The sequence below is a fragment of the Haliotis cracherodii genome, unplaced genomic scaffold, assembly GCF_022045235.1.
Source record: "Haliotis cracherodii isolate W230 unplaced genomic scaffold, xgHalCrac1.p SCAF_12, whole genome shotgun sequence".
Lineage (NCBI taxonomy): Eukaryota > Metazoa > Mollusca > Gastropoda > Lepetellida > Haliotidae > Haliotis > Haliotis cracherodii.
Window position 1 is genome coordinate 12,796,886 of NW_027266267.1, and position 23,186 is coordinate 12,820,071.

Sequence of the window (23,186 nt, forward strand, 5' to 3'; positions counted from 1 at the left end):
AATGAAGCTCTGGTATGGAAAGAACAATACATTGACACTTTGACGAGACCAGTCAAATCGAAAGCTGAAATCAAAAAGAAGTCCATGAAGAAACCCTTTGAATTTAAAGTGGGCGATCAAGTGAGACTCTCTCATTTGAGACATACATTTCAAAGAGACTATCAAGAAAAATGGACTGAGGAAATCTTTATTATCAGAAGAAGGTTCTATCGTGATGGTATGCCTATCTATCTGTTGAAAGATATGGCTGATGATCCGGTTCAAGGCAGTTTCTATGCAAATGAACTACAGAGAGTAGACAAGCCCGCAGACACAGTGTGGAGAGTGGAGAAAGTTTTGAAGAAAAGGAAGCGAGCTGGCGTAAAAGAGGTGTTTGTGAAATGGATGGGTTATCCCAAAAAGTTTAACAGTTGGATCCCAGAAACTGATCTTCAGAGTATATAAGGGTCTTCCTCTTATTCCAGTGTCAGTTGCATTTCTATCGTCATGGAGTCCACATCGTGTCCTGATTGTGGGAGACAGTTCTCTAGAAATGATAATATGCATAGACATAGGAGACAGATGCATTCATATCCTCCTCCTCCTCCGGGAACCTCACCTCCTCCTCCTCCTCCTCTGGGAACCTCACCTCCTCCTCCTCCTCCTCCTCCTCCTCCTCCCACGTCTCCCCCTCCTCCACCTCCTCCAGCACTAAAAGAACAGTTCTACTTTACCATTCCATCCAATACTGTGGTGGTGGGTCCAAGTGGAAGTGGCAAGACTATGTTTGTGTACAACATTTTACTACAGAATCGCATCCAACCTGTACCCAATAACATTATCTGGTGTTATATGGAGTGGCAGCCTCTGTATCAGATAATCAGTGAACAGTTACCCTATGTGACGTTTGTGAAGGGGATTCCTTACAACCTGCACGAGGATAACTATCTGGATGCACGGAATAACAACATGATTGTACTGGATGACCTCATGTCAGAGGCTAAAGATGATAAACGCATCTCCCAACTGTTCACCCGAACCTCTCACCATAAGAATGTCACTATTTTCTTACTGTTACAAAATCTGTTTCCCAGAGGTAAGGAGTCACGTGACATTGCTTTGAATTCTCATTACGTGACACTGTTTAATTCCCCTGTGGACAGACATCAAGTCAACTTGTTTGCCAGGCGCATCTATCCAAACAATGCTGTTCAGTTTATGTCTGTGTATAAAGAAGCTGTTGAAAAACCCTATGGCAATCTGACAATCGACTTGCGTCCTACTACCTTGGAATCAGGAAGACTACAACCTAATGTACTTGAAACAGTCATCACCCCACGGCCAATAAAAGAGGAGCAGGCTGTCAATCAGTATCATTTGAAGCCAGACACCAGAAGAAATCACATCTCAGAAGTAGCCGCTCCAGTGGACAGTGAATCAGAGGACGACACTAGTGATACAACCATGCCTTCCTGTGACGAGTGTGGTATTGTGTTTGAAAATAATCATGACCTTCAGCGTCATGTCAGATCATGGTGCCCTGAGAATGGAGGGGGACCCCTGAGGAAACGAGTTAAAATGGAGACAGCTGATGAAAGCGATGTTCTACAGCCTACAATGACCTCTAAATTCAGTGATGCTGATAAAGAGTGGGAGGTGAAAGGCTTAGAATACATGTGGAAACACACTCTAAAGCACTGTCAAGATGATGTCTTTAAGAAAAAAGAGGAGTATGAAGATCAGGGGAAAAGTGAGAGATGGATTGAAAACAAGCTCAAGAAATGCTGGGAAGCTAACTTTCTAGATCGTATGGCAACAGCTATCCGATATGTGAGTTACTTTGGATATGGACCCCTCTTCAAGCCTATCCTGGAGAAAGTGAGAGCTATGGATCCCGATATTGATTCCAAAGGATTGTCTGCTAAAATCAACAAGTGGATTAAACCTGTTGTCAAAGACATTCTGTCTCATGTAGATCTTTCTGAGGCTGAAGATCTAGAGCGTGAACAGTCAGATGTTGATGATGATGATGACACAGACACTGAATAATCACTCCATGTACATTTTTACTGTTATTGTCTTAATGTTTGATTTTTGTGTTTTAATGAAATAAACCGTGTGTTAACAGTTTTACATTTCTGTCTGTTTTTCATTGGTAATTACGTCAATCCTTGTGGTGAAACTGATACAGAATAGCTGTAGGATTATCATTGCAGTAAGAAATTCCCTCAGCAAGTGTTCAACAACAACAAAAATAACAGAGCATCGACGTTTAATGTGTGTATTTATTCACATATAAGTCATTCAAAGGTGATACAACTGTACAACAAGCAACATAATGTTTTAATCACATAAAGTCCATAGACCCTCAGTACATTAAACGTTACCTTCCCCAGTTGCAATAAAACTATGTACTGTATCAACATTGCTGTGAATGCTGTTACTGGGGGAAATGGTTCAGGTATTTACACTCGGTATTTACAACTGTGAGGTGACTGAATAATACCTCATAACAAATACATATGAAAGTTTAATTACATATGACATGCATACAGATGTAGATAAAATATAGGAAACATTTTACCAGGGATCGTTATATACAAACATACAATACAAGAACACTGAAGGCATGAAATGGTTCTTATGTAGTTAAAACACTTTACACATTGGTAGAAGGAATTTTATAGTGTCCATGAGCTAACGTATGAATCTTATCTTTCAAAACAAATCTTTTATCATCATAAGGGCTTAAATTGATTTTGTTTATACTGACAGTGTGGAGTTGATGGTTTTGACTCTGAATTTGATTCATGTTGTGTCTAAATTGTCAAAAACAACAGACACAACATGAATCAAATTCAGAGTCAAAACCATCAACTCCACACTGTCAGTATAAACAAAATCAATTTAAGCCCTTATGATGATAAAAGATTTGTTTTGAAAGATAAGATTCATACGTTAGCTCATGGACACTATAAAATTCCTTCTACCAATGTGTAAAGTGTTTTAACTACATAAGAACCATTTCATGCCTTCAGTGTTCTTGTATTGTATGTTTGTATATAACGATCCCTGGTAAAATGTTTCCTATATTTTATCTACATCTGTATGCATGTCATATGTAATTAAACTTTCATATGTATTTGTTATGAGGTATTATTCAGTCACTTCACAGTTGTAAATACCGAGTGTAAATACCTGAACCATTTCCCCCAGTAACAGCATTCACAGCAATGTTGATACAGTACATAGTTTTATTGCAACTGGGGAAGGTAACGTTTAATGTACTGAGGGTCTATGGACTTTATGTGATTAAAACATTATGTTGCTTGTTGTACAGTTGTATCACCTTTGAATGACTTATATGTGAATAAATACACACATTAAACGTCGATGCTCTGTTATTTTTGTTGTTGTTGAACACTTGCTGAGGGAATTTCTTACTGCAATGATAATCCTACAGCTATTCTGTATCAGTTTCACCACAAGGATTGACGTAATTACCAATGAAAAACAGACAGAAATGTAAAACTGTTAACACACGGTTTATTTCATTAAAACACAAAAATCAAACATTAAGACAATAACAGTAAAAATGTACATGGAGTGATTATTCAGTGTCTGTGTCATCATCATCATCAACATCTGACTGTTCACGCTCTAGATCTTCAGCCTCAGAAAGATCTACATGAGACAGAATGTCTTTGACAACAGGTTTCATCCACTTGTTGATTTTAGCAGACAATCCTTTGGAATCAATATCGGGATCCATAGCTCTCACTTTCTCCAGGATAGGCTTGAAGAGGGGTCCATATCCAAAGTAACTCACATATCGGATAGCTGTTGCCATACGATCTAGAAAGTTAGCTTCCCAGCATTTCTTGAGCTTGTTTTCAATCCATCTCTCACTTTTCCCCTGATCTTCATACTCCTCTTTTTTCTTAAAGACATCATCTTGACAGTGCTTTAGAGTGTGTTTCCACATGTATTCTAAGCCTTTCACCTCCCACTCTTTATCAGCATCACTGAATTTAGAGGTCATTGTAGGCTGTAGAACATCGCTTTCATCAGCTGTCTCCATTTTAACTCGTTTCCTCAGGGGTCCCCCTCCATTCTCAGGGCACCATGATCTGACATGACGCTGAAGGTCATGATTATTTTCAAACACAATACCACACTCGTCACAGGAAGGCATGGTTGTATCACTAGTGTCGTCCTCTGATTCACTGTCCACTGGAGCGGCTACTTCTGAGATGTGATTTCTTCTGGTGTCTGGCTTCAAATGATACTGATTGACAGCCTGCTCCTCTTTTATTGGCCGTGGGGTGATGACTGTTTCAAGTACATTAGGTTGTAGTCTTCCTGATTCCAAGGTAGTAGGACGCAAGTCGATTGTCAGATTGCCATAGGGTTTTTCAACAGCTTCTTTATACACAGACATAAACTGAACAGCATTGTTTGGATAGATGCGCCTGGCAAACAAGTTGACTTGATGTCTGTCCACAGGGGAATTAAACAGTGTCACGTAATGAGAATTCAAAGCAATGTCACGTGACTCCTTACCTCTGGGAAACAGATTTTGTAACAGTAAGAAAATAATGACATTCTTATGGTGAGAGGTTCGGGTGAACAGTTGGGAGATGCGTTTATCATCTTTAGCCTCTGACATGAGGTCATCCAGTACAATCATGTTGTTATTCCGTGCATCCAGATAGTTATCCTCGTGCAGGTTGTAAGGAATCCCCTTCACAAACGTCACATAGGGTAACTGTTCACTGATTATCTGATACAGAGGCTGCCACTCCATATAACACCAGATAATGTTATTGGGTACAGGTTGGATGCGATTCTGTAGTAAAATGTTGTACACAAACATAGTCTTGCCACTTCCACTTGGACCCACCACCACAGTTTTGGATGGAATGGTAAAGTAGAACTGTTCTTTTAGTGCTGGAGGAGGTGGAGGAGGGGGAGACGTGGGAGGAGGAGGAGGAGGAGGAGGAGGAGGAGGTGAGGTTCCCAGAGGAGGAGGAGGAGGAGGTGAGGTTCCCGGAGGAGGAGGAGGATATGAATGCATCTGTCTCCTATGTCTATGCATATTATCATTTCTAGAGAACTGTCTCCCACAATCAGGACACGATGTGGACTCCATGACGATAGAAATGCAACTGACACTGGAATAAGAGGAAGACCCTTATATACTCTGAAGATCAGTTTCTGGGATCCAACTGTTAAACTTTTTGGGATAACCCATCCATTTCACAAACACCTCTTTTACGCCAGCTCGCTTCCTTTTCTTCAAAACTTTCTCCACTCTCCACACTGTGTCTGCGGGCTTGTCTACTCTCTGTAGTTCATTTGCATAGAAACTGCCTTGAACCGGATCATCAGCCATATCTTTCAACAGATAGATAGGCATACCATCACGATAGAACCTTCTTCTGATAATAAAGATTTCCTCAGTCCATTTTTCTTGATAGTCTCTTTGAAATGTATGTCTCAAATGAGAGAGTCTCACTTGATCGCCCACTTTAAATTTAAAGGGTTTCTTCATGGACTTCTTTTTGATTTCAGCTTTCGATTTGACTGGTCTCGTCAAAGTGTCAATGTATTGTTCTTTCCATACCAGAGCTTCATTCGTTTGATTAATATTTGAGGGTGATCTTTCATTCAATGATCTGTGAGGTCTGTGGTTATAATCCCGGACGAGGTCTTGTAAAATATCCAAATAATGATACGTTTGTTTGTAGGTGAAATATCTGTACATCGTGGTCTTGAGGGTCCGTATCACTCTCTCGGCATAAGAAGCCTTGGTTTCATTCTGTGTGGCATAGTAAGTGATGCCCTTGTTTCTTAAATAAGACCTCATTTTCTTATTTTCAAATTCTCGACCTTTGTCTGATCGTATAATTTGTGGCAGGGTAGCGCGGGAAAATATCTTCTTCAAGGCCTTAATGACCGCATCCGGTGTTTTATTTTTAAGGGGCTCAACCCATAGAAAACGTGTAAATACATTTATAGCTATGAGTAAGTATTTCACACCGTCATTGTCCGAGGCTATATTAGATACATCAGCCAAGTCAATATCCCATCGAGCATTGAGGCCTGAAGCCACCACTCTGTTCCGCTTGAACTTGTATCTTAAAGGTCGCTGAAGCGAAAAGGCATCTTGGGATGTCAACCACTTCTTTATGTCATGCAAACTAATATCAAATTTCCCCTCCTTTTTCACAATGTGATACAACTTAGCAGGCCCAGAAAAGGAGGCTGGGTGTTTGGGATTCAAATAAATACTAGACAAATATGCTTTCCATCCGTCAGCAGGCATGGTTACACGTGAAATGAAGCCCACACGATGTAAATAGAGCTTATATGTTTCTCCACTTCATAGCCTATCAAAACTACAGAGACGGGCCTAGGTTACCTTCAATAACAAACGTGCTTGTGTGTTTATGTTAACCCGTGGATACAGAGGACTGCCTTCCTCGTAGGTTTGTTTACACAACTATTTGCCTTCAGTGGAGAAGACTGTTATGTGACCTAGTTCGTCCTCGTGTTTACAGTAACAAAACAATTCTTCTTTTACCTATGCAACTAATGTAAACATAGAAGAACTGACAACATTGCACCCTTTCTATTTTAAAGGAATTTCATACATACTATTGTATAGTTTTAATTATACTGATTAGGCTATGTTTGAATGTATAGCCGTTGGTCTATCTTAATCCAGGGTTTTCCCAGATGTTCTTTCATCAACTCATGATTTTCAGGGCATTATCATTGCCCGAGCTCTTCCATTAACTGCCCGACGAAGGAGAACAAGGGCTTCTGCCAATGATATTGCCCTGAAAAATAGCATTACCGTTATAACAGCTAAAATAGATAGAATTTGTTATCAAATACAAATATACAACAATATCGATTTTGAAACATTTACTGTTATCAACACACAACCAATGTCACTGAAAAATATACAAATATACAAATATGGAAACGTCATAGAACAAACCACATGACATCACTATTGCACTCATGACGTCACCTAACAACGGGCGTGATAATGGCTCATCGTCAAGCAATATGAAGGCATTATCAAGTATACAGTGGCCCGCTCATTTCTGATAACATGCGAGTGGTATAATGATAATTATATCCATTATTTGCTATAAAAATTCGTAACATCGGATTAAAGTTTGCTAAAAAATACAAAATAGCCTCTACTCCGACATCCGACCCTTTTGCATCTCACCTATAAAAGGTTTATGTGACGTATACTCTGACAAAAAAAAGATGAGGTTCGTATACCCCGTGCTGGACACAAGACAATTAGGCTGGCGTCGTGTTGATTTATCCCTTGTTAAGATTTCATACTGTAGATTACTATCTGGTTTGTCAATTCATGACTATTTGTCTGTTAGACGTATTTCAGGGTGTGTGAGGACAACCTTGTATATGTTTACGTGAAGCCTTAATGCTTTAATTTTGGTTATTGCTCAGTGTTAATATATCCTTAAACTTCACCAGTGTAATAATCGTATGTTCAGCACCGTGACACTGATTACAGATGCTGAATCCCTTTACACATTTGAACTACGTATCGATTTATCCTTTGTGTTTTCAGGAAGAAGGAAGTGTACCCAGGTATTGTGCTTGCGTGATACAGTCGATGAACAAGGGCGATAAGTTTGTGTGTGTGTGTTGATTTAGTGATTTTGATGTTTACTATTTTCCTTCTGAATCAGTGAAACGAGAACGATACATTTGATTATATAGTTTAGTATGAACTGTTGGCAGATTTTCGGTTTTTATTGGGATATTATATGGAGTGCAGCTTGTATATGTTACATTAATATGCTGTCATATCCCGGGGTATAATCGGTCGCCATGATGCTCATCACATCGACCACTGATCCGTCTGGTCCAGATTCGGATGTTTCTCTGACTGCGGCGTAAAACAATACACACTTCTATACATTGACGCTCTCGTATAAAAAATATGGGCATGAATATGGATCTAATTTGAGCTCAGTGTCGCCATGACAAGAGTAGAATACAGAGTTAACTATTGCTGTTGTTGATTGGTAATTCTGATTAGAAGGTTCCACCTGGTAGACAGATTTGACGAATATATAGTGAACCGCAAAAGAAACGTCACTATGGATAGATATATGAGAAACCTTATTTGTCCAAACACTGTGAACATACTTTGAGTCATAATAAAAAGATGAAACTTGTCAAAACAGTTCATCAAGGTTGAAATTAAAGTGTCAAATGTTCTTAAAGTGAAACACAACACTAGTCTCTGAGAAAATGGCATCACAAGTCAGTATATCGTGTGTCCGCCATGTGCATTGATGACTGCCGTGCAACGTCGATACATGGAATGAATGAGGCGGTTGATGAAGGCCATAGGCACTTGAGGCCACACACTGAGGAACGCCTGACGCAGTTCAGCTGCAGTTGTCGGCCTTTGTCAGACGTCATTCAGCCGTCCTTGAATCTCGTTCCACGGGTGCTCAACGGGATTCAAATGGGGACTGAGGGCAGGCCACTGCATGGGTTTGATGCCATTCTCCTGGAGGAAGTCTCTTGTTGCTCTCCCAGTGTGGACACGGGCGTTATCATGCTTGAACTCGTGGTTGCGGCGACGTGCCAAATGAGGTATGGCGTGTGGTCTCAAGACTTGATCAATGTACAGAGCTGCTGTAACACCATTGCCTCTCCCTGGACCGATGGAAGACCACAGGGCTGACCCTCTGTGCAAGACCAATTCCACACAACACCATGATGCTCGGACCACCCCACGCGTCTCTCTCTCAACAACACAAGCATCCGAATAACGTTCCCCACGTCATCGCCAGACTCTCTCTCTCTCTGCCATCTGCTGTTGTGATATAGTAACGGCTCTTGTCTGAGAAGAGGACTCTTCTCCACTGATGGTGGCACCAATGTTGGTGCTGTGTTGCCCACTGAAGACGGTCCCGGCGATGACGTGGTGTCAGAATGGGTCCTCTGTGTGGCCTGTGACAGTGGAGGTGTCTGCTCGTCAATCGTCGACGCACGGTGTCCGCACTGATGTGTCGCTGGTGTGTCCCCATGGTCTGTCGAGCAGTTTCCGCAGCAGTAACAAAACGATCTTGAAGATGCTGTCGCACAATCTGACGATCCTAACGTAGGGTGGTGACCTTGGTCTTCCACTACGTGGTCGGTTATCTGTAGTGTTGGTGGCCTGGTACCGTTGCTGGAGCCTGTATATGGTCCTTACGTTGACTTAAAATGCATTGGCTACTTGTCTGGCTGTTTGTCCACCTTGCAATCGTCCAAGGGCTTGGTGTCGCTGATTTCTTGTCAATCTCGGCATGTGGTAGCAATTCGATAACGAATGAATGTTATCCGATCTGGTGGATTTTTATAGGGCAAGAAATCGGGGAAAGGAACTGCATTTCATTTTGCACGGAACTCACGTGCATCAGATTACCATGGCCGTTGCCGTGATGCGTTTGGGCGATCGGTTTTATTGTCATCTGCTTTGTTTATTCATCATCAAATATTTTTTTTCCGGACAAGGTAATGTTAAATTAAGAATCTTTGCCAAAAAATACCCAGATATTAAAATGACAACTTTTCATGCAATGTTACTTGGGGTGACGTTTCTTTTGCGGTTCAGTATAAATTCGGAAGTCTCACACCCACGAAACCCAACGCCTATCGACAGTATTATATTCTAGTGAGCCTCCCTTGTAAATACCCCCAAGCTCTGCATTAATTGTCCCACAATCACTGTGAAGTGAATCATCACTTTTGTTCTACATAAAAATATACAGTTTTTCATTGTTGTGGACTTATTAGAGCGTTGCGTGGTTGTCAACAACGTTGTGGCAAAAAGCTCAAGTTGACGGTGCGCGGTATGCTCCTTGACAACACGACAATGTGCCCTGTCAAGTTGAACGGGAATTACCGCATGGACGTACAGTTATGTCTGACGTAAATGCGCAACTTGTCCAACAAGGAAGTTGAATATTTCTGGAGAAATATCAAGTGACTCACTTTGTTGTTCTGAAGTTAATAGAGTGTGATAACTTTCATTGCCAGCCCATGCGAACCTGTCGTCAAACACCAACATGTTATGGATTTCTATCATGTTTGATGTAATCTACATCCTGTATTAATAGGGAAGACATTCATTACAACAATAAAAAAATTTAACTGTGTTTCATATTTGGTTTTCGTTACTTGATACCACCCAGCATTGACACATTAACATATTATCTATGCCAGTATTATCCTCATACTCCCATATTGAACTTCTGCACAGCACCGTTGGCATGGGCTGATAGGTAGTTTTAGATACTACTTTGATACAAAATATAACTGAACCAAATGGTTAATATACAATTGCACAGAATTATAGATATGAAAACGAGCTTCACTTTATGGCTCTAGAGAATTGACGCATATAAAGAACATGCTCAAGGTTACTGTGTTGAGATTTAACTACTGTATTTGGCGATTGTTCAAAACAGACAAGGGGGCACGGGTGGCCCAGTCGTTGAAGGCGCCGCGATTCGCTGTGCATAGTTGCGTCCCTTGGGCACGCCAGAAACCTATGATTGTGGGTTCGAATCCCGGCTTGCCCCATTTATGCACCATACCCGTGCTCGTGGGTTTCACCGCAGTGGAAACCGTCTGAGACCTGCATCACTTCGTGGCTTTCCTCCCACATTAAGCTGACACGCCGTGATAAAACTGTAATACTGTTCAAAGCGGCGTTAAACCCAACTCACTCACTCACTAACAAACGACAAGGCATTTATGTGGTCGCGACCTTTCGGCTGATACCGTTTTCTACATAAACCAAAGGGTTGGGACTACCACCAGCATGTGTTTCATAGAGAGATAGTCACGTTAAATAGCGCAACTAGTACCTCCATTGATTCCTTTTAATTCATGTCAATTTAGATTTAGTTCAGCCGAGGGACCAATTACGGTGCCGTGCTACCAATATAGGTCGTGACAAATCGTTTGTAGTAAGAAACACAATCATTTGTCGTTGCTGAAAAGTAGAGTAATACAACAATTGAGAAACGTGTGATTGTAATCATTACCAGTAGTCACAGCGTGAAACATATACTTTTTGGATAGCTCTGCTTGATCAGGTCCAATGCCATAGAGTACAAATGATAGCCATAATGAATAAATGAATTTCTTTATTTTCTTTAGTTCAATCCGAAAATCATACATTATTTACAATATGTTTTTTTTTTATTTTACGAGAGTATATACAATGAAAGCATGTGATACAGTGTTCAGGAATATCATTTTACAATGTACAATTTGTGAGCAGTGGGGTTTTTATGTGTCCAGTAGATATACGACAAGTGTTTCGTTATATTCCATATAAAGGACATGTAGCAAAAAGACAGTATGATGTATTCCCAAGTATTTTAATTCATTGCATCATTTAAGTCATGAAGATCTGCTCCGAGAAACAATAAAAGCATATCAACATCAAATTTATCAATAAAAAATAGTTCTATATATAAGACATAAACTATTTACAGTGCAACATAATGTGGCAATCATAGTCATAGCAGTGTCAAAATGCATGCTATGTAAGTCTTATCATCGACAATAATATAGCAATCATCTGCAATTGGATCCGCTATCTGTCATAGATCTCCCGAAGCCAAAAGATGCAATAGCGAAGGCCTAACTAACTCTATTTCTGAGAGATGGACAGCTACTCCAACGTATATAAACGGAGCAGCCAAAGATAAAAATGAAATTATATCAACATACGAAAATAGAAATCATGTCAATACAAAAACAGAAATTATATGAATACCAAACTAGACATGTGTACCCTACTCACACACATGAGTCCCAAAGAGGGACAGGTCAGCCGAAATTGCTAAGGCAGAAGGCGAACTCTTAAACACTTAAAGAAACAACGACAATTATATCACCAAAATGGCAAATGTGCAAGTGAGACTGACTTTGATAGAGAGTGTGAGAGGCGGACAGCAACAGTACTGTGACGGGTATAGATTTCGTCGCAGAAGCGTACACAATGAGTAGTGCTGTCGTCGGATGTATTGCACGTTTTTCAACCCGTGAAGACAGACTAAACAAGGTTGAAGAACTGGCCTGCTGGAAACGATTCCCGACAGCCTTGCAGGACCTAAGATCCCCGCCTTCATGGACTACGTGACAACATCTTGGGTTGAATGGAGGCAGTTCAGTCCTTTTCTTTCTTTTTCTTGGGTTTCTGTACTACAGCGTATATGTCTGAAACTGACGTTCACACATTGGGTATTTAACTTGCATCATACATTTTTGTTTGTTTGTTATTAAACGCCGCACTATTCCAGCTATATGATGGCGGTCTGCAAATAGCCGAGTCTAGAGCAGTCAATCCAGTGCTTGACCTCATGAGCATCGACCCACGCAAGTGGGATACCATGACATGGATCAACCAAGTCAACGACTCTGATCACCCGAAACCGTTAGCCGCCTCTTACGACAAGCATGGGGTGCTGAGGACCAATTTTAAGCCGGATCTTACTACATATAGCTTCATTTATGACTACATTATGTTTAACATAGAAAAAAAGGAGTAAAATAGATCGAGAGAATCAGATCTACACTTCGACATTAAATTATCAGACGAACTACAAGCACATACATTACGGATGTGCCTCACCATGTTGAACTTCTGTATGTTTGCTTTTGTCAGGTTTAGCGTACAGGTTCTCTAAGTTGACGTCACCAGATGGAACCTCCTCCCGTGGTGTGCACGTGTTCGTCACTGGCATGTCCACACTCGCGTATCCATCTGGTGAAACAGTATGATGTTTAAATGAATAGTGCAAATATCATTAGCCAAGAAAACATATCCATTTATGTACACATACAGCAGAGCGATCAGTGTAGAGTTCAGATCACACTATCTTCTGATTCTTGTAACATTTAGAGATACATCCTAACATGCAGTTACCTGACAACATTAAGTCATCCTCCTGATTCTCAGCTGCGTTCATTGGTTGGACATCACATGACCCTTCATACAAGTCATTTCCCACTGAAACATACACAATGAGAAAACACGGAAATACGGCACGTAAATAGGATGTGACAAGGGTAACTGTCGCTCAGGTTGATTTGCGAGATGTCATGGGACCGTTATACCCCTCAGTATGTACCAGCTGTTTAATAAGCATCGAGGATTGCGTGTGTGGCACAAGTGCGTCAATAGCCATTGAACCGTGGGTTAGAATAAGGGCCTGTTAAACAGTTACAACATACAGTACAGCTACAGTATGCTTCAAAAATCAGTTCTTATTCTAATACCGTGTTATTCGAATTATGATCAATTGAAAAGCATACCTGTGTTGTTGCCTGTCGTGTTTTGATAAACTGGTGAGCTGGAACGAGAAGAGCAATAACTTATATGGAAGACCTAAGACTGAAATAATTTTCAACAAACGTCAAAAAGTACACATTTGGTTTGTGTTTGTGTGCTTCCATGAGAATGTGTGTTTGTTTTGCGTGCTTGTGTTGCCTGAGTGTGTGTGTGTGTGTGTGTGTGTGTGTGTGTGCAAATATGTTTCTGTGCGTTCTGTCTTGGACAACAGTTATACTTACGCTTTATTATTTCTTTCTTCTTTCATATCATTTTGTTTATCTGGAAGAAAAGGTTTTCATCATTTAAGGAACTCTTAATATCCTCTGCCGCTATCAAACATTTCATCCTAACCTGAATCAACTCTGACAATCATTGGATACACATTAATGCGGAAGTTGACGACTATTGCAATGGTCAAACTGTCTTTTAAAGCTTGTTCAATTTATTGTACATAATTCAATGTCTAAGTTTCATCTAGAATTATCCTAAATCGCAACACAAATACATACGGGCAGCTTTTCTTCTCCGTCTGATACACACGACGCCCGCGACAACGACGGTAAGCAGAACAGCTCCACCTACGGCCCCAACCATGATGTAGAGATGTTCATCTGTAAATGCTGAAACATAATTTCATGATTAGTCCATGATTTATACAGAACAGCTTGTCAAGGGTGAGAGATTGTATTATGTGTGCGATGTGTGGAGATGTGAGAGACAGTTAAATAAAAGACTCACTGAAAAATAGTATCATAGTTGATTAGTCCCTGATATATACGGAATAGTTTGTCAGGTTGCGAGCATAACATGTGTGCAGTGTATGGAGAAGTGAGAGAATGTTGGTTATAAGGTGTTACGCGGAAAGTCTCAGGTTGTAGACGTTTCGATGAAATCCACGTGTACGCGTACGGTGCTACTAAACACATAACAAAGAGGGAAAGAATCTAAGGTTCAAGTCCTACCATCTAGGATCACAGTCACAGCTATGGCGCGTAACGTTGCGATGACACACACTGGTTTTACCCCTTGGGGATTCCGAGTAAGAATGGGTCCCCAGCTAATTTTAACTATGCTGGTCGTAAGAGGCAACCACATGGATCGGCTGTGCAGGTTCGGCGACTTGGAGTTTAGCATATACTTGTACACCGACGGCATAGATCGTTGCTCAGAGTATCATTTAGTTGATTTTCTGGGCCAGGCGTTTCATAACAAACACTGATTTGTTGAATAACTTCTTAGAACATACATATAACATGGTACCTGTAATATTCAGATTAACATGTCTTGTTATCGTCTGACCATTGCATGTGTTCTCCAATGTGTGTGATAAACAGCTGACAGCAAATATTACACTACTTACTGCATGAATAAATGAACAAATGCGTCATGTCTGTCCGCTCGTCTCTATTCAGAGTATTTTATGTGTTCTAATCTATTAAATGTGTATCTTACCACTGGAACGACAGCGTTGTATTTGTTTGCAGTTTCTAATATTGATCGTATGTCATCGTATATATCGTATAATATTGTGTGCATATTGGTGATGGGTATGATAATGTTTCATCTTTCATAAACTCCGGCTCTCAATGCAAACGGGGCGTTTGGGTAGCCTATTGGTTAAAGCGTTCGCTCGTCACGCTGAAGACCTTGGTTCGATTCCCTGCATGGGCACAATGTGTGAAGACCATTTCTGGTGTTCCCTGTCGTGATATTGCTGGAATATTGCTGAAAGCGGCGTAAAACCATACTCACTCACTCACTCACTTAATGTGAACTGTCAATGTTATCTTGTACATATTTTTAGTACAATATGCACATTTGAAAGAGCACTACCTTTCTTTAGCGTCACTGTCTCAGGATCCGATGTAGTCTCCATATATCGGACCGTTGTTGATAATGACTGTGTTGACATGACAGGACTTGATGTTTGGTTATCTTCCTCCGTACCTGTAAATCAAATGCTTATCTCTGTGTACATACTTTAGCTGGAAAACCTAGCCATTCATTTCAGTAGCTCACATATGGGAACCTCCCAATTGTCAGACGTCCCATTTGTCAGACAGTTTATACCAGGATTAGTCAAGGATGGTTATTAAAGTAATAGTTACCTGTTTACCTTTCATTAAAATGCAACAGACCAAAAAACAGACATTTTGAGGAATTTTCAGGGGAGGTTTATTATGCACTTTTAATCATCAAATCATACCAGAAATCACATATTTATTCGACTTTGATGTGGAACATATAACACTATTTCACTATAACCTATCATACAGCGGACGGAAATGTTATCATTTTACATAAGAAATACTATTATTACATTATTAGAAAGACACAATATACATTGAAGCGTGTGATATAACACATTTTGATTTTTTACAAGATATATTTCTTTATATTATGACAAAAGACAATATATTCCTCAAAGTTTGTGTTGTTGTTGCTTTAAGTGCTTCTGTCTTAGCAATTTCGGCTGACCTGTCCCTCTTTCGGACTCATGTGTTTGTGTAGGGTACACATATCTATTGCGAGCTTTAGTATTCATAAACTTTCTCTTTGTGTTGATATGATTTCTATTTTCGTATATTGATATGATTTCATTTTTATCTATGGCTGCTGTGTTTATATATGTTCGAATAGCTGTGCATCTCTCAGAAATTGAATTAGTTTGGCATCGATATTGCATCTCTTGGCTACAACAGATAGCGGATCTAACTGCAATTCTTGTTTTAACCAAGCCCGGGCTGGGGCGTGGTCTTGAGATTCCAGTAACAAGGGAGCAAAGGATTCAGGTTGATTGCAAGATGGGCATACCTTTTCATAGTGCTTGTTGTGAATTCTCCAAAGTAATATAGTACGGTACTTATAGTACATGTGAGATTATACACAGGTTACGGAGAAGTCTAATGTATATAACATGTTCTAATTCTATCTAACAATGTATATAATGAAAATATTGCAAAACAAACTCAACGGTTAAAATGTTTTATTATTTTTCACTGAGTTTCCTATAGTCTATATAATTGAAAAAAACTACTCCCAGTCTTGACTAATAAAACTCCCACAACCCTTCACAGATCAAACGCAACTTACGAACACAATCATAATCTGGTTAATCTGTATCACACAATGAGTTGGGGTAGTTCAATCTGCCCACAGTATCGAGCAGCTCAGTAATTGGTAGGTAAGACCAGGCAGTTACACTGGTCACATTAAGTTTTGACTGGTCTGTCTGACGATTGAGTCGTCTGACAAATGGAATGTCTGACAATTGGAAGTGAACCCACATAATATATGCACTGCATTACATAACCAGTGAAGCCGAAATAGACCAACGTTCCAAATACATAAATTTATTCAGCCAATGATTTGTAATACATGTATGTGAATCCTGATGCAGAATACAGGTTATTTTCCAATGTCATGTCTTTTGGATATTATTGCATAGTTCCGTTACTAAAGTGATTTATGGCCATTGGTGATTACATTTGTGACAATTTATTTCATTGCTAAGGATGTACAAACCAGTGATTTTACCATACCCACCTATTGTATAGTTGTCGCTTCTCGGGTATATCTTCGTATCGTTAACAAGTTTCCCGCACTGCCACGCCGATCCTTTGTCTGTGGAGGAGTTAAATTTAAATGCTATACTGTGGATCGTGCCATTGCAACTCACATTGATGCGGCTGATGATGTCATCCCCATTTAGTGCCTGTACACTACAATTATTGGTCTTTTGAGTAGCGACCTTAAGTTTGTTGTTCTGCTGCCACCCAACGTTTGCTACCGAATTATCACAGAAACTACAGGTCAAGGTGAAGAGGTCTCCATCGGTTGGTGTTAATGGTGAGCTCGTCAGTGAAAATGTACCTGCTGAAACAAAATAATCTACATTCAAGTTTAATATACAGGTTATCCAAAAGCTGTGTTGGCTGTCAGGTACCATCTCAAGCCTTTCTCATTCGTCCATGATTCTACAAGCGTCAATGGCATTACTGGACAGGATGATTACGAACTAATCACACTTAATGTTATCATATTTGGTAAAGACAAAATGTAGTACAATAGTTTTCATTTATAAGGTGATTAAAATGCAAATTGTAAGAGTGATTGGTCCTACCGGTAAAGCAGGACATGCATATTTGGTGTTATCACTGATTTCCAGAGATCCTTTCATGTAATTGTAACAACATTTTGCCTCATAACGCCGAATGCAAAGCATAACACCTTGCAATAATGTAATTTTTTAAAGCATTTTTTTCAATAGCCTGTTGTCTATTTTGGATAACTATTTAAATGGTCTGACCCTTATTTGTTGTTCATCACAACAGCAGCAGCATGGAATTTGGACAACATTGAAAATGTTTTACAATTTTTGAAAGGATACAGTGATTTTGTTCGGGAATGGATGTTGTTGAAAAATATATAAATTGTTAAAAAAGGGATTATTACAAACTAACGGGACACGTTCCAATTTCTAAAAATAGTATTGTCACATTGATACCGCGATTCGTATATCATAGTTTATCTACCAAGCCTTGTGTCATTGTGTGACCTGATCGTGTACAGTGACATCTGACCTTGTGTACAACGCAGAGGTCACTTATCACATGGAGTAATGCAAGGTTAGTTGTGGAGAGTTCTTCGATGGACGACCGTGTTCGGCAGCGTGAGAGTTTCTAAGGATTTGGTCCTGCCCCACACTGAAGCACATGCACATGTAGCACATGCGTCTGCTTTGACAATTGACTTCGCAATATGCCTATAAAGAATTATATAGCAAGTGACTGTTACCTTCTAGCGCCTCACAGGCAGCTGAGGTTGTCAACTTGCCTTCTTAATATTTACTCCACAGTAAATTCACAATTCACAACCTTAAAAAACTAGATAATCAAATATGTATTTGTACACAACTTGCAGATGTTTTGACATATGTTGTTATGTAAAGGTAATTTCAGTGGAAACTGTCGTCAGTATATATTTAGTATTTGTCAGCAACATTGTTATACTTGTAAAACTGTCAAGTGTTACTACTTACGTAGCCTCCCACATTGTTCGTTTTCACCATAAACCTAAAACCGTATGTTTCAATATAATTTATTGACCATTGCTAGATATGTTTGGTTATTCATTTATTCAACAGTTTAATTCTGTGTGAACCGATTTCTGGGTTCACCTCTGCTTTTAAGTATGGAAATCACATTATAACAACATAAACACACGTCATTACTACAAATAACAGTGGTCATAATAAACATCAAGACAAGGTTAACGTATCAAAGTTTAGAAAACGACACCTCAACTGATGCCCCACGTCATACATGTACATCTAAGGATATCATTTCAAAGAGTATGACTTACTTTATTCTGGTACCGTCGTTGATAAAAAAAATAACATGTTACCGATCTCCATGCTGTAAAGCAGATACATAGTCTCATAGCATATCAGATCACATCCCATGTTTAGTATTTATCCATTTTGGAGATTTTGGTCAAACTGATTTTGAATAAATCAGATGAAGCTGATTCGGGGAGTTAAGGGCCAATATCTCTGGTCAGATGGGGTTACGCAAAGATATCAGAGATCTATTTAACATCTTTACCTGTATTTACGGCTATGTCTGTCATCACAATGGTGTGAATATAATAATAATTAATTATGTTCACAACTGTGATCTATATTGTCGGCCTGTACCTGTTAAAACATGCAGCGACCATGTAAGTAAAAACATTATGCTTGCAAGTTCTAAGTGTATTCCCAAATGCGAATATAAACCCTATCTTAAACTATTTTGGAAACAGGATGGACTTAATGATGCACATTACCGTATTAGGGTTGGTAGAACTTGGAACAGGGCTCAAAATGGAATCAGAGAGGACATCATACAATATCTAAAGTAAGTGCTAGTTTCCATAATAAATGTTTTGAGGGAAGAGACCTGTATCTGATCAGATAATCTCTCAGAGATAATATGAGTTTCCACCGCTCTTCCTCGTAAAATGAACATTGCATTTCCTCCATTCAGTTCTGATGAAGGTCGAAAGGACACATTTAAGGTTAGAGTTACTTAAGAAATGCTTTTCAAACCGTGTTGGTTTACTGGAACCAACACAAAATGAAATTCATTTGAGGCACAGGGTGTTGCATTAATATTATTGCATACGGAATATTTGCTTTGTATGTTGTAACAAAACTTATAACAATATGTGATTCCTGGTTTGTAAAACCTTTCAACTTTGTTGTTTGTGAGTCATCTTACAAATAGTTACATTCATACTTGCCATTGACATGCACAGCTCCGTGAATAACGCCTATCCACATACATATCAATATATTCCAGCAGACCTTCATTGTAGCATACCACGTCCCAGTGTATGTCTTCTGTATATCCTTCCTTAACAACTTGTGATGTCATAGGCTCAATTGCAGAATACACTTCCTCTCTATATCTCTGTATAGAAAGGAATCATAACTCAGTATACACTCTCCGCTATAACTTGTGTTCTCTCAAGTTTCAACACAACGCCATTTTGTCAACATAATCAATCTGTCTGACTTCGGTTACTAAAACTTAAATACTGGTCAAACTTGTTTAATACACTAGCTTATCTCTTTCTCCGGGACACGTGTATGCAAGGGGGAAGTAATCTCGATAGTCAACACAGGGCGTGATATATTCATGTGATAGTATTACACACCGAAGCAGGAACATAATTTAATGAAAACAATCGCCAGATACAGTAGCTAAATCTCTACACATTAACCATGAGCATGTTCTTTGTATTCGTTGATTTGGGAACCGACACGTAACAGAAATTAATAGAATGATGTACCTGTCCCCGTTATATGCCGTCTTAGATACAACTAGTGTATCTGGTGAGATACGTTTTGAAATAAGCTCGTTATAACACAAACGGTTTCAAACGGAGTCCAGTTTATCCTTCCGAAAAAAAACATAATTTAATTGGTCTAAATTAGATATTAACAAATTTCGTATTGTGATGGCACAGTTTCCCTGGAGCGCACATATTTCTTCTTTTCAAAGCTGGTGGGTATTCAAATATTCCTAGGGAACTGAGACTTTAGAAAGTATTTAATAGAAATTTGAATTTCAAGATACTCTTAGATACCTAAGAACAATGACATGTATATAAGCGCCACTATAACTAAGTTCAATATTTAATGGCTTCCAAACATATTCATATTGTGAGAATTTATCCTCAACTGAATGGAACTGAGAGAAGCAGCCTTGAAATAACTAATTCAGTTGGTTTACAAGTGCTCAGGGATTACCTCCCTTTTAACTCTCAAGCGGTCTGACCGTACATGAATGTTTTGTTTGTTTCTTGTTTAACGCCGCACTCCACAATATTCCAGCTATATGACGGCGGTTTTTAAATAATCGAGTCTGACCAGCATCGATTCACGCAACTGATATACGATGACATGCATCAACAAAGTCAACGAGCATGACCACTCGATCCCGTTAGTCGCGTCTCACGACAAGCATAGTCGCCTTTTAGGGCAAGCATTGATTAATCAATACCTCGTCTAAAACGTATGTAATAGAAGTTTGGTTGAAAATGCGTATCATTGTCGGTGGGTATGTAAATTTCAACATACTCTTAGATACTTAAAAGCTATATAACATATTTATAAGCGTTACTATAACTAAGTTTAATATTTAATGGCTTCAAAACATATTCATATTGTGAGAATTTATCCTCCATGGAATGGAACTGAGAGAAGCAGCCTTCAAATAACTAATTCATTTGGTTTACAAGTGCTCAGGGATTACCTCCCTTTTACCTGTCAAGTGGTCTGACTGGGTGTAAATGAATGTTCTTGTTTAACGCCGCACTCAGCAATATTCAAGCTATATGACGGCGGTCAGTAAATAATGGAGTCTGACCTGCATCTATTTACACAATTCGGATACGATGACATGCATTGTCCTAGTTAACGAGCGTAGTCGCTTTTTCTCTGCAAGCATGGGTTACTGAATATCTATTCTAAGCCAGATCTTCACGCTTTTTGTCAACTTTGTCGACTTTAATCCGGATATTGTGACAAAATAGAAGCGCATTCAAATTCAGGTAATACACAGAACTATATATGTTTAAGCTGATATAAAATATAATGTCCTACATAACATTTCAATAATGTTTGTAACCATTTTACATGTTTAAGTGAGATTTCTCATGAATAATGGTCATTAGTAAAATATGTAGACACATTGCAAACACATAAGACCATTTTTATAAAATTCCTATGATCTGCTATGGTCTTAGAACATGGGACCCAATCTTCTGCTCAGTGGAAGTACTGCCTTTGTAGTGTTCAATACATTACAAATTCCTGACATTCCTGACACGCTGCGCGTTCAGTTCCAAATTCAATTTAGCGGGGTTAAATCTACAGGTAACCTAGCTCTACATTGAAATCACAGTATGTTTATCTCCTCAAAACTCAACAACATCGGTTTTGACAAATTTAATGCAATCAACAAACAACCAGTGTCAGTGTCATAGAACAAACCAGATGACGTCACTATTGCACTCCCTGTGACGTCATTATTGCACTCCCTGCACTGCCCGTCGTCAGCAATATGAAGGCATTATCTAGTATACAGTTGCCCGCTCATTTCTTATAACATGCGGGAGGTTTAATGATAATTCTATCCATATTTTGCTTAATAATCCGTACCATCGGATAAAGGTTTGCTAACGAAACACAAATTAGACTTGCCGCTTGGGGTGATATAGTCGCCTCACAGAGGTTTTCTACTCCTACGTCCGCGTCTTATTTGCATCTCACCTATAAAATGTTTATACATCTTAAACTCTGACAAAAAAAACGACTTTGAGGTTCGTATACCCCGTGTCGGACACCAGTCCAAAGCCCTAACTCCCTTTCGAGACAGGGTCCGAGGTCCGATAATTAGGCTGGCGTCGTGTTGATTTATCCCTTGTTAAGATTTCATACTGTAGATTACTGTTTGCTAATTTATGACTTTTTGTCTGTTAGACGTATGTCACGCTGTCTGGGGTCAACTTGTTTATGTTTACGTAAAACCTTAATGCTTTAATTTTGGTTTATTGTTCAGTGTTAATATATCCTTAAACTTCACCAGTGTAATAATCGTATGTTTAGCACCGTGACACCGATTACAGATGCTGAATCCCTTTAGGGCTTGGACGAGTCCGTATTTACTACCCGGGTACCCACCACCCTATTACCCGACCCTACCCTGGTACCCACTGTAGGTCTCAGGAGATATCGCAAAAAGTCCGATTGGAAACATGTTAAGCATAGCCATGACAGATGCATGTATTATACAATCTGATCATTTATACACTGAAGTTGAATGAAGTTATATCTTTATTCAACCATATGAAAAATCAGAAGGAATTGGTTCATAGTCAGAAAGAAATTCGAACATAAGTGACTTTAGTGTAACCATAGAGTTCTAGATAATTTTTGTCATTAAACAATATATCATGTGACTAACCACAGTTCCGGGTAGTCCTGTGGGTACACGGGTCCTACTCACTACCAACCCGACCCTGGTACCCGACTTATCCGTCCCAGCCTTAAATCCCTTTACACAAGTAGACCGCCTCCGTGGTCTAGTGGTAGAGCTTCCGCCCGGAGAGCGGAAGGTCAGGTGTTCGATCCCCGGCCGCGTCATACCAAAAGACGTTCAAAGATGGTACTTGTTGTTACCCTGTCTGGCGCTCGGCATAAAGGGGCTTGTCGGCTCGAAGTCAGTATACTGTGTCTGAGTGGGGTATTCAT

The 23,186-nt window shown here is 39.5% G+C and overlaps 2 protein-coding genes across 2 annotated transcripts in view; both read right to left on the reverse strand.

Moving 5' to 3' along the window:
* LOC139457984 (uncharacterized) overlaps window positions 1–19,739 on the reverse strand; it is a 38,364-nt gene extending 18,625 nt beyond the window's left edge. Inside the window, exons 1-2 of the mRNA XM_071239313.1 lie at window positions 19,670–19,739; window positions 16,931–17,257 (exon numbers count right to left, since the gene is read on the reverse strand). Coding sequence (XP_071095414.1) covers window positions 16,931–17,257; window positions 19,670–19,739 — 397 coding nt within the window. The remainder of the gene's footprint in view (window positions 1–16,930; window positions 17,258–19,669) is intronic.
* LOC139457043 (uncharacterized) overlaps window positions 1–23,186 on the reverse strand; it is a 96,004-nt gene that overhangs the window by 39,692 nt on the left and 33,126 nt on the right. The window lies entirely within an intron of this gene.